The sequence below is a fragment of the Mustela nigripes genome, chromosome 2 (assembly GCF_022355385.1).
Source record: "Mustela nigripes isolate SB6536 chromosome 2, MUSNIG.SB6536, whole genome shotgun sequence".
NCBI classification, from domain to species: Eukaryota; Metazoa; Chordata; class Mammalia; order Carnivora; family Mustelidae; genus Mustela; species Mustela nigripes.
The window spans coordinates 111,251,690-111,264,923 of NC_081558.1; the positions used below are offsets into that span (position 1 = coordinate 111,251,690).

At 40.5% G+C, this 13,234-nt stretch overlaps 1 protein-coding gene across 1 annotated transcript in view; it reads left to right on the top strand.

Moving 5' to 3' along the window:
* Positions 1-13,234, top strand: part of ETV5 (ETS variant transcription factor 5) — a 57,942-nt gene that overhangs the window by 27,704 nt on the left and 17,004 nt on the right. Inside the window, exons 7-8 of the mRNA XM_059391336.1 lie at positions 625-912; positions 12,549-12,808. Coding sequence (XP_059247319.1) covers positions 625-912; positions 12,549-12,808 — 548 coding nt within the window. The remainder of the gene's footprint in view (positions 1-624; positions 913-12,548; positions 12,809-13,234) is intronic.

Here is a 13,234-nt window from a genome sequence, read left to right on the forward strand (position 1 = left end):
TCTTCATGTCTATCATATGTTAATGTGAACTTTAAGCACCAAAGAAGTAATCTTCAAATCAGAATATATGAAAAAGTCCCCGTGCCTGTGCCCTTTACTTAAGAATATCCAGGCCCCAGGAATGAAGCTTTAATTTTAAATCAGTCTTTGCTCTAGAAGATAAACACAGATCTGCCTGGGAAAGGGGGAGAAGAGTCGTTAACTCAAGTGATGTTACGGCAGAAATGTATCTTCCACAGAGAACCTAATTTCTGGGGACGCTGGAATCCTCGGGAGAGGGGGCCAGAAACCCCCCAGGGCACAAACTCTGCCCCCCCAATCCATCCCTACACATGGCATATATGGAGAGTGCTTTTAGAAGGGGGAAAAAGGAAACCGGAAACAGAGGCTAAAATTATCTTTGAGAAGAATCACTAGAAGTGTTAAACAAGTCTCTGTGACGCAGTGTGTTTGTCACTTTTCAGAGGTACAAATATTCCCTCAGGGCTGCCAGCAATTTAACTATGTTAATGCTGTCATTTCCTGGCAATGTGGCCTGCCACCCAGCCTAGCTGTCCTGCCAGACCAGCGACCAGGCTAATGGCTTCATCGTGGCTTAATGGTTCCTTCTCTTTCTGTTTACAGTGCCTATGATCGGAAGCCTCCCTCTGGGTTCAAGCCATTAACTCCTCCCACCACCCCCCTGTCACCTACCCATCAGAACTCCCTGTTCCCCCCACCCCAGGCAACTCTGCCCACCTCTGCACACGCCCCCGCAGCGGGCCCAGTACCAGGTGTGGGCCCCGCCCCTGCCCCTCACTCGCTTCCTGAACCTGGACCACAGCAGCAAACCTTTGCGGTCCCCCGGCCACCACATCAGCCCCTGCAGATGCCAAAGATGATGCCTGAAAACCAGTATCCATCAGAACAGAGGTGGGTGCTGATCTGGGCTTCTTTCACTGCCTTCATCCCCTCCCTTGTGCCCCACCAGGAGAAAGGAAGCAGTTAGTCATGTTTCCCAGGGACATATATCGTTCTCATGGCATTGAGGCGTCTTGCGAGGTAAGACAAATGACAGGAATGTGACCCATTTATATAGCACCCTGTTCTTGAGGTACTCCAGACGATTTATGAAGTAGATAAAGGAGAGATCGTTAGTACCATCCCCCCATTATGAAGGAAGAAGACTGACAGAACCAGGTTATACAATCTGTTGACCCTCACTGAGGGCTGTGGCTTCTCACTGGATACTCCCTGCTAGCATTAAACCCTGGTTTATGCTACCTACAAATACTTTATTAACATTTTACTCACGTTACTAGGGAAAATTGCTAAATTACAAAACATATTATCATTCATCTGATTTTAACATATTTTAACAGGGAATTAACTAAAGACATTTTTGTAATTACCTACTTTGGAGATAGAAATCTTCTGTTTTCACTCCAGGTAGGTCCTGTGTTCAAAAAGGAAATTGAGACATCAGGAATAACTTGCCCAGAGTCTTTCATTCATCAAATAAACTAAAGTGGAAAGGGAACCTACTCGAAAAACACCAAACTTAACATCTTAGGTCCCAGCCTTGTAAATCCATTATCTGGGTATTCTAGAATTTTGGTTGCCTGGGGCCTTCCTTTATAAAGGGTGTTCTAGAGACCCATCTTTTTATTTCAAGTCTCTCTAGACATATAGGTAGGGAGTTGTCAGTGATGTTACCAAGGGTCTCAAGATGGTGACTGGTATTTCCTTCCTCACTTTCTTGTTCTGCCCTGCCTGGGTGTAGGGGCCAAGGGGCAGGAGAGGGAGGATATAGGAGTATACCTTCCTCAGGCTTGGTCCAACCCACATACATCCCAGGATTTACTCAGGGGTCACTTTATTTCTAGATGAAACACCAAAAAGAAAGCAGACATTCTTGTTTGATTCTTTTTTTTTTTTTTTAAGATTTTATTTATTTATTTGACAGACAGAGATTACAAATAGCCAGAGAGGCAGGCAGAGAGAGGGAGTAGGAAGCAGGCTCCCCGCTGAGCATAGAGCCTGATGCAAGGCTTGATCCCAGGACCCTGGGCAGAGGCTTTAACCCACTGAGCCACCCAGGTGCCCCTCTTGTCTGATTCTGATTCTCTTTCCCCCTTGCTGTGAAAGTCACCATAAAGAACTACATAATTTGGCTGGTTAGTTGTTATTCCCCTAGCGAGGCCAAGAGCCATGAACACCAATGATACATGGGTCCCAAGAGGCAAACACTGACTCAAGTGTCTCAATAGCGGGCCTCGGTTTCAATAGGGAGTTCATCTGAAGGAGATAGCTACCACTGAGCTTTGCCAGTTTATTACCGTGTTAACAGCCTTGCACTTCTTCGGGAGAATTCAGAAATTGGATTTTCATTTGAAAATTCCAGGTTGTATGGGTTTGGGTTTTTTTTGTTTTGGGTTTTTTTTTTAAGTTGGCAACTAATTCAAATTGAAAACAACAGCAACACTTTGCAGACTAAACAAAACTTCCTGGGGCAAAATCACTCTGCAAGGCTGCCAGTTTGTGCACTCAGGCCTGGATAGCATTTTTATTTCTAAAGTTTTTTTAGTTTTGTGTTTTTTAAACAGTATCTTCCTGATTTTCTGCAGGGATCATTAATTGAGGAGGAGGGATGAGGGAGGTCATATATTTGGTATTTGAAATACTTAACAAACCTTGTATTTGTTATATCATGTGTAAAGGAAAATTACTTCATGTTCAGTCTCTTTTATTCATAGTTCCCCCTCAATCCTGTTTCTTATCCAGAGGGCTTGTGTAAGGAGAATGTTTGTCCTCTTGCAGCCCTGGCAGACAGGAAGCCTTAGTCTCCAAGGTGAAATAGGTTTGTCACCAGGCTACCCAGCCCTCTGTCCCCAAAAGGGGAGGTTTGATCCCTGAAATATAGGAGTATCTGCCCTCAGGTGTCCAGAGAGAGAGAGGCAGGAACCAGAAACCAGGTATTTCTTTTTGGGGAAGATTCCTCCCTGACGTCTGCCTGTGTATCGTAGACTTACTTCCCCTACACTCTACCATTGGGACTGTGGGTCTAGAATAAAAAGACCCCCCACACACTGGGCTGATACAGAGGTCCTTGGGAGAATTGGGGTGAAGGGCAAAGTCCTAAATTGGTAAAATTTAGTCCTAAATTAGGTAAAATCAGTCTTCTACCCTAAGGCACTGTAGCCACCAGGTTGCGAGTGTACAGGAGTTCCCACAGGAGCTCATTAAAAATGCAGATTCCTTCCTTGGCCCCAGATTTTGAGTTGGTGGGTCTGGGGCGTGGCCTGGATATTTTAGTGTCACACTTTGAGAAAACATGATCCAGCTGTTTCTTCTACCCCCATCCTTACTCCAGCCCCCCTTTTTCTTAAGCATCAAATACCCAGTACTCTGAATTTTGTTCTTATTGCCCTTATCGGTTCTCAATGATGGTATCCATGTGATATTTGGGTGATGTAAATTATATCAAAGACATGACAAATTATTTTGCTTATAGATACTGGAGAACACACAGAAAATGGGGCAAACTAAAATCCCTGGTCTGATTTTGTAAAAGTCATAGTAATTGCACTTCTTTAGGAGATCCCAGGACCCTGGGCATCTTGTGTATGATATGACCCTGCATCTTGTGTATGATAACAAGCTTCATAATCCCACCTTTCATAATGATTATGCCTGCCTAAAATGGAGCAGATCATTTTTTTTTGGTAACTGGAGTTTGTTCTTTAATTTATTTTTAAAAGAAAAATTAAATTTTTATTTAATTACAATCTAAGAATATTACTTTAATAAATAACCCCCTAACAAAATATATGGTATTTTGCAAGATATGAGATATGAAGGAAATACAATCTTTTTTTTTTTTTTTTTTAAGATTTTACTTATTTATTTGAGAGAAAGAGCATGAGTGGAGGAGGGGCAGAGGGAGAGAGATAAGCATACTGTCTGATGAGGGGCCCGATCCTAGGAACCTGAGATCATCATCCTTAAGTTGGATGCTTAACCAACTGAGCCACCCAGGCACCTGGGCAAATAGTCTCATTTGAGCTTTTTAACAATCCTCTAACCAAAGCAGAGTAAAAAAACCTATTCCACGGATAAGGGTATCAGGCCTCAGAACAGCTAAGGGACTTCCTAATGGTCACATAGCCAACTATAGGGGCCTACATTTAGAAACAAAGCATGCACTGTTTGTTTTGGTTATGATTTGGTTGGAGGCGGGGAAGGTTGCTAACATTTTCTTAAACTACCAGAACTCTCTCCTTATTTTAAATTACAAAATCCTACTAAATTCCTATTTTACTTGTCTAAACTCATGTTGTGACAGTTACCTTATTTGTATTGCTCACAGTGTGCCTTATTTCTGCAGTTGAATAAACTTTCTGAGGTTTAAAAACCATGACTTAGAACCTTCTTAGCCCAGTATCTTACTTGTCCTCAGTGTATGTTTATTGACAGTGCTAGTAGTTTGCGAGGATTATGCTTTAAACAAATAAAATATAATCTATTCAAAAATACATTCTTAATGTTCCATATAATCTTACTATATAATTTTTCACAACTCATAAGTTATTCTTAGAAGATAAATACTGTGTTTGGAAGCCATGATTTAGATTCGTGATTTCCTCCCCCTCAAGGGGGGGTGGGGACTAACATGTAATTTGGCATGTTGAGACATGTTCCATTTATCCTTAAAGACCAGCTGTTCCTTAAAGAGGAGGCGTGTTTTTTCATTCAGCCATCCCAATCTCAAAAGTTTTTTCATCATGTTGCTTATGATGTTACATGGGCTGAGTGGAGAAATTTAGAAAATGTTCCTATGTTATACCCATCGTACTGGCTAGGTATGATTTTGTTCTTTGTTTTACCATTTCTCATTACATCTCGAGTTGAGGTAGTCCCCCACCATTCAACTGAAGAGGCTCCACTAGGAAATTTTTCATCTAAAAATTTTGGAATACATTGCTCTCTCACTCAGCATCAAGAGGCAGATCTCAAGAAATGACAACATTTAAGACAGTACTTCTGGTGGAAAAATCCTCTGCTTCTTGATGTTCCCCAAGGGATCAGTATTGTCATAGGCTGTCCTGCTGAATTGATAGAATAGAATGTCCCAGAGTCACCAAGAAAGGGTCAGTTATGCGAATCGCCTAACCTGTTCGGGAAAATTCTCCCCCTCAGTGTTTACGATCCAGTCTTCAAAGCTTAAAGGAATGAGCTTACATTTTGTGGAATTGGGGTTAGATCAATAACTATTCATTCCCTAAAGATGCTGTGCAGATTAAGAGATTTAATAAACTCAAGGCTTCTTGTTGTTTCTACTTCCTCCCTTAAAGTCCATCCCCAATAAATTGCTGTTCATTTTTGTCCTTCAGATTTTGTAGTTTTTAGAGAGGGAAGAACCTGACTGTGAGTCATATTTGTAGCCTGGCCTGGAATGAAGTGAATGTGTCTGACGCATCTCCTCTCCACGCACTGCTGTTAATAGCATGTTACGTATGGCGGCACCAATTCACTTTGGGATCCAAAACTGAGTTTCAGAGATGCTTAATGGAACCTTCTTTGACAGACTGGCTGATGTACTTCTAATGGTTAGAGTGGGGGGTGTTTTCGTTTTGAATCTTAAGAGGGATTGTTTTTAGCATTTCCCCATGTTTACCCTAGTTATTTTGTTTGTGTCGAGTTAAAGGAAATTTCCTTCTATTCCTAGTTTACTCAGAGTTTTTAATATGAATGGATATTGAATTTTATCAAACATTTTTTCTGTCTATGGACATCATCAACTGAATTTTCTCCTTCCATTTAATGTAGTGAGTTACCTTGGTTTATATATGAAACCAGCCTTGTATTCATGTGCTAAACCTAACTTACTTGTTATGTGTTACCTTTTCTGCATTGCTGGACTTTTTCTCCAATACATATTGAGGACTTCTGCATCTGTATTTATGATTGAGAATAATGTATAATTTTTTTTCTTATATTATCCTTGTTGGGTGTTAGCACTGAAGTTATTCTCATCAAAGGAGTGGGGGGTGGGGTGTCCTCCTTTTTATGTATACCAGAATAGTTCATGTGAAATTGGAATTCTTTATTCCTTGAATTTTTGGAAGAATTTACCAGTAAAACCATTTGGGCCTGATATTTTCTTTGTGGGCAGATTTTTAATTACCGGTTAAGCATCTTCACTTCTCTGGTCTTGCTCTGAATTTCTATTTAGTTCAGTGAATTTAGTAAATTACTTTTTCTGGGAATTTTTCCATTTTGTCTGAGTTTTAAAATTAATTGCCATAAAAACTCTAGTTAGTCCTTGGCAGACAATATCATTTGTCTTTTCAACAAATTGACATCGGTTTTGCTCATCCTCTCTATGAGATGTTTTCTTTTTCATTGATTTCTCCCTGCTCTTACTAAAATCTTTTATTCTTTCTACTTCCTTGTTTTGGTTTTCTTTTCTTTGGTTTGATTCACTCATTACTTTTTTAGCTTTTTTTTCTGTATAGTATAACATGTAAGCAAATAAAACTTCTCCTAAGGCTGGGGTCACCAGATACTCCATTTGTCTCAGGTCATCACTTATGGTTTATGGCTAATCGAAGTCATTGCTCGTAGCTTTCCTTTTGACTCCCCCGAATGTCCTGCTTTATACAATCAGTTACTTGATTTCCCTACCCAAGTCCTGCTTTAGCTGCATCCCTGAAGTTCTGCTTTAAATTAAAATTCTGATTTGATTTAAAACCTCAGTTCTAAGTGTTTTCTATTTTTTCTCTCAATCCTGCAGTTCTTTAAAAATATAGTTCTTAATTTCCAAACATATGGGAGTTTTCTAGCTGTCTGGACTATATGATTTTTATTTAAATATCATCAAGAGAGTATTTAAAAGTAGTTACAGAAACAGTATAGGCTCTGGAGTTGGGCCTGGGATTGAATCCCCCCTCTGCTACTTCCTATCTGCATGACCTCAGGCAGGCACTTAACTTTGTCTAAGCTTTGGTTTCTTTGTCTGAAAACGGTAGAAGGGTAGTTACTTGCCACATAGAATCATCGGGCGGATTAAATGACATCATACTGGCACAGAGAAGGGGCTCAGTAAATGCTAGCTCTTGTGACACTGTTTAAAGATAGTTTTCACATTCCATAAAGGAATCTTCCTAAAATGATGCAGATACCACAGCTTAGAAACTTCTGTTGCTTCATTGGTTAAGGGTAAGTTCTTACCGTGTGAAGCTCCCTTTATCCCTAATCTTTTCATCATCAGATGCATTAGTGTTGTACATATAAAGCTAACACTCTCACCACCTGATATTCTGAGGACATCCTGTATTTCCATCCCCATCCTTCTTTCTGTGTTTGATGTTAGGAAATCAGACAAACATCTAGGCCTTTAAAGGACATATTTTGTTCCTCATCTATCAATGTTTTATCACAGTTTAGATGGGCCAAATTTGAGTTGCGGCAGTGCTGACAGACCTCGCAGAGCCTTGAGAGCTTTTTCAGAGTTCTGTGGTGTGCTTTTAGGGAGTGTTCGAGTTTTGTTTGGTAACAGCGTCTGGCTCTTGGTATATGGCAGGAAAGTAAACGTTAGTATGAAATAAATGTGAATAAAAATCAGCATTTTTATTCTGAGAGAGTAGATATCGGGTAGGCAACTAGTGGACTCTTTTTATGTGTGCGTGATAGTTTTCTCCCGATTCTTTAAGATCTCCCTGTACAGTTGTGTAGCTTCTGAATTTTGCTTGTTGGGTGGAGGGGAGGTGGGGGAGGATTTGGGACAGTTGACAGTGGTGTTTGAAAGTCATATAAGGTGGGGCACCTGGGTGGCTCAGTGGGTTAAGCCTCTGCCTTTGGCTCAGATCATGATCTCAGGGTCCTGGGATCAAGTCCCACATTGGGCGCTCTGCTTGGCAGGGAGCCTGCTTCCTCCTCTCTCTCTCTGCCTACTCGTGATCTCTGTCTGTCAAATAAATTAAGAATTTAAAAAAATATTGTTTAAAAAAAATAAGGAAGAAAGTAATGTAAGGAAAACTTAACAGTTAGCCGGGCCCTGTTTCATGCATTAGCTTTTGTAATCTTTACAACAAGACTTTGGATGGGTATCCTGGTCATCCTTACTTTACTGTCAAGGAAAATGAGGCTCAGAGCAGTTACATAACTCACCCAAGGTCACACAGCCAGTAAATGGTAAAGATTGGATTTCAGCCCGGAATCTTCTGCCTTCACGGCCATAGCCTCTTATCCGGCTCTGCTGCTTCCCTGTTCTACCTTCTCTTAGCCTTAATGGAAACATTAAGGACATGGTGTTGGTTTCCTGGCCGATTTTATGTCTCATCTCCCAGCTGACCTCTGGACCATAGCTACTTTACCTGGTACCCATAGCCACTGTGTAGCCTTCGTCAAATCCACACTTTTCTCCTTTCGTCCTCCAAGCATTGTGTTTACTCTGTGTGTTGGCAGCAGAAACCGAAAAGGAAATGCAGAAAAAGCATCTAACGGTTTTCATAACGTAAACCAAATGTTGGTAGCGTGGGTGAGCTCTTGGGAGGAAAGGCGCTATATAAATCTGACAAATAAATAAATAACTGGTTCTTTAAATAAACTGGCACCGAAAGAGCCTTCATCCGTCACCTATTGGATTGAAGCTCACTCAAAAGTCAGAAATCTTTTGCTCCCTAGCTGTGAGTTCACTACGGCCACCACGGAGGAGTTCTGCTGGGATGGCAGTGTGGGAGGGAGAAGGGAGGGGGGTGAGCCGGAGAAGGGGCTTGTGAGGAACCAAGCAGCTCCTCCACTGAACATGATTGCCTGCCTCAGTAAACAGGAGGCATCCTCGTCAGAGCTGTATTATATATACAACACGTTCTTAGATACTTCAAAAGGATTGCGGAAAGGGGAAGGGGGTTCAAATGAAGGTCAGTGAGTAAAGTTCACAGAATGTATTTTGAGGACAAGAACGGAATTACTTTACTAATCTCTGAGAATAAAACCCATTATCAGCAGCAAGCTCTGAGAGACTCTTTCTCCAAATATGTTGGTTTTGTGACCTACCCTTAAGATCTCCTTTGCCATGCCACTCCCTCAAAACAAACCAGGACTGAACCATCCCAATTATAGACTCTCTCCTGCAGATCCCAGGCCTCTAAGCTCCATGCACCCTTGTAGTGGGGCTTGGGGGAGGGACAGGGGCTGCTGGCTGGTACCCATATGGAAGTACCTTTTCCTAAAGGGGCCACACCAGGCCGACTCTAGAGTTTCATTCTGGAAGGTGAGAAGCTAGGCACCCGGAGGAAGTGAAGGACTTGGGCCTGCCAGCTGCAGAGGCTCTGGTTACAGAACTAAGCGGTTCTGTGCCCTCTCAGAGCCATCAAAGGAAGTGATTTGTGGAGGTCACCTTTGAAGGTGCTAAGATGGTGGCGGAGGGAAGAGCGTGTGGAAGATGGGTGCCTTTGTTCCTGTTCCTTCCTGCCGGTGTAAGGCTTGGTACTTTATAAAAATAAGGCCTTGAGAATATCTTCGTCTTTCTTTTCTGCCCACTTCTTCAGAATTCTCTTCAAAAATTCAGGTTTGCAGTGTGCTGCTGCTGCCTGTATTCTAAATGTCAAGCCTAAACCCGGGTTTCAAATTTACACTTCTTCAAAGACCATGGAAGGGTTTCCTTAAATAACAGCAACCTTGAAAATCCGCATTCCTGATGAAGTTCCACTGTAATGCATTCAGCACCACAGGGAAAGGCTCTCAGCCCACCGAACCTTCTACAGTTGGTACAACTTGTGTAATACATTGACCAGGCAGATTCCGAGGCCTTTGGTGTCTGGGATAAAAGAATGAGCGTATGTAAAATTGTTTGGTGATCTTCATGTTAGGGCATGATCTTACGGCGCTGCTTTTGGTAAGGTAGTATAGATTCCCACAGAGGGAGTGCCGTGCTAAACCCCGATCTAAACAATGTTTTATCTGCATCCAAATCTCTTCAGTTAAAGATTTTAAATCTTGATATTCTAGAAATCTGTTGGCCACCTGTTGCCACAGATTGATTCAAATCAAATTCAAATTATTTTATGAAAACTATTCATAGGAGTCAAGCTATAATTAGAGTAAGACCTTAATATTACAGGATTCTATTGTTGATTTTAAAAAAGCTATTGGAATTTGCTGTTGTGAACAGGTTATTTCTGAACCTGAACCTCAGCTCTTGCTTTCTGCCTGAGGGCATATATTCACAAATGCTTTTCTTTATACACAGAGATCAGTGCCTTACGCGTATTGCCTGGATGGAGACCTCACCTTGACGGTTACCATCTCTGACTTCTAAACCCATCCTCCTAAAGTCTGGTAGTGCTTACAGCCGTGGTGCAAACTGTGCTTTGTAGGCAGGATTTTTATTTCGTCATTCCAGTAGCATTATGATGCAGAATACACCCCCATGTTACAGACAAGGAAACTGAAGCCAAGAAAATTTACCGTCTATCACTTTCCCTTTCACTATACTGCCCTTCCAACAGAGAAAGGGCAGTTGGCACACTTGAGAATTTTTCTGACAGCTCAAGAATATTAATACTACTCAGTTAATAACAAAAGGCTTTTATCACGCTGTCTTATCATAAAATAGTGTGTATTTATTAAACTGTAGATGAGCAAAAAAAGAAAATCCTCTAATATCATAACCAACCAAAGATAAGCAGTATTCACATTTATATAAGTATGCAGATCTCTCCAAGGTTTGTATGACACCATACTTTTTTCATAATTTTTATTTTTGCAAAATTTGATGCTCTTTGGAACTATTTCACAATACGTCAAAAATATCTTTCCAGGTTCTTAAATATTTGTGTATTATATCATATTCGATTGTTGCTTTCAACTCAGTCGCTTAGCCAGTTTCCTTGTTGGAGGCTTGCACCGGTGGCTGTGCTTGTAGCTAGATCTCATCCTATCTATGATTTCAGTGCTTTTTGTGTACCAGGCACAGTTCTGTTAACCACCTGTTCATCCTCCAAGTATCCAGAACAAACCCTTCTCTCTTAGTACTTTTTTGATTACTGATGAAATTGAACTGCTTTTTTGTTGACGATCATTAGTATTTCTTCTTTATATATGTCTGTTACCAATTTTTTTCTACTGGGATAGTCATTCTCTACTGATTTTTAAAAACTGCTTGTTGTCAACAGTATTAACATTGCTGTACCTATTAGAGACTTTTCCCCAGCTTGTTTGGTTTTTGTTTTTGATGTTTTCTGTTAGAAACATTCTCCTCAGTTTGTTTTCTTTTGATTTTGTTTCTGATGTCTTTTGACCTGTAGAAATTTATACAATGAGGAATATCCATATTTATCTTGACGATTTCCATTGTTGGTATGATGCATAGAAAGCTTTTCTCTCACTCCAAGATCTTATGTTTCCACATATATTTTCCCTGCCATTAAGGTTTCACATTGAGGGGCTCCTGGGTGTCTCAGTGGGTTAAGCCTCTGCATTTGGCTCAGGTCATGATCTCAGAGTCCTGGGATCGAGCCCCCCATTGGGCTCTGCTCAGCAGGGAGCCTGCTTCCCCCTCTCTCTGTCTGCCTCTCTGCCTACTTATAATTTCTCTCTGTCAAATAAATAAATAAAATCTTTAAAAAAAAAGTTTCACATTGAAATCTTTAATCCATTTGAAATTTATTTTGACATGTGGTATAAAACAGGGGCCTAACTCCCCACGCGCCCCCCCCACACCAATTTGAAATGTTAACTTTAACAAGTAGTAAATTTTGGAATATACCTCAGTTTTTTACTTCCCTTTCAATTCCTTTGTTATGCCTATCTTTCATTCCTTGTATTGCTGTTTTCATTAATGCAGTTTTAGAAAATTTGTGAATATCTAATATATCATCATTTCTTTTCAAAAATTATTTAATATTTTAAATAAAATTTAGAATCATTTTATCAAGTTGATTGGGAAGTCATTGCTTTAAAAAATAATTGTTAACAAAAGAATAGCTTCAAAGTCCTAAATATTTTCTCTTTAATTAAATTTTCATTCTTTTCCTCAGAAAATAGTTTTATGGCTTTATTCTTATATGGCCTGCACATTTCTTGATTATTCCTAGAGATTTTCTGTTTTTTATTACTATTATGAATGGGTTTCTTAAATTACATTTTCTAACTGGTCAATCTGTACTCTTTGGTCTTTAAAATTTAATTCTATCTACAGGTAAAAGAAGGAATGAAGTAGTAAATATATGTATATGTTAGTCGCATTTGCAAAAATAAGTGGTCGTATATATTTAGACACATAATCTGGCCCAACTGTACAGGTGGACTGTGTGAGATAAATGTGCGAGGGAAACAAAGGCTATGTGTCATTGCTTTGATTGTTTTTTTTTCTTGCCATTCCCTGACTCAAGAGGTCTGAACTATGCCATGTAATTTGGGGAAGAGGGTAAAATGTTCAGAAATAAGCATTAATAAGTGCTTTGCAAATAATTTCATTTATCTGAACTTCTAATTCCTATGCTAAATCGAGGAGGCGTATATCATGTTCTTAGTTAAAAACTGTAACTACTTTCTTCTTACAGATTTCAGAGACAACTGTCTGAACCCTGCCACCCCTTCCCTCCTCAATCAGGAGTTCCTGGAGATACTCGCCCCAATTACCACCGGCAAATGTCAGAACCTATTGTCCCTGCAGCTCCTCCGCCCCCTCAGGGATTCAAACAAGAATACCATGATCCACTCTATGAACATGGGGTCCCAGGCATGCCAGGCCCCCCAGCACATGGGTTCCAGTCACCAATGGGAATCAAGCAGGAGCCCCGGGATTACTGCGTTGATTCAGGTTAGCATAAAATCATGCCATTCCTTTCTTTGTTCTCTCATTTATCTGTCTGGCTGTTATTGTCTTCTGTGTGTGCAGCTTTAGGGAATAGCTTTACTAAAAATCACCCTCAAAGAACTTAGGAGACTTGTAAAGCAGACTTGTGTATGCACAACTGAGTATAAAACCAAACAGAAAAGCCATCCCATGGTAGGAAGAGCAGTAGGCGTTGAGAGGTGGTGGGGAGGACACCTCTGAATCCAAGCCTAAAGATCCAGTCATGGTGATGCCCTTTTTTAAGATCTTAGAATCCCTGGACCTAGGAAATATCATTTCTGCATTTTAGTCCTTGCCCCTAGCCTTATGGCTTTCCTTTTGAATAGAGTAGACTCACCAACTCCCAATATGGGCATAAGGAAGTGAGTCTACACGTAGGATGGAATTCTT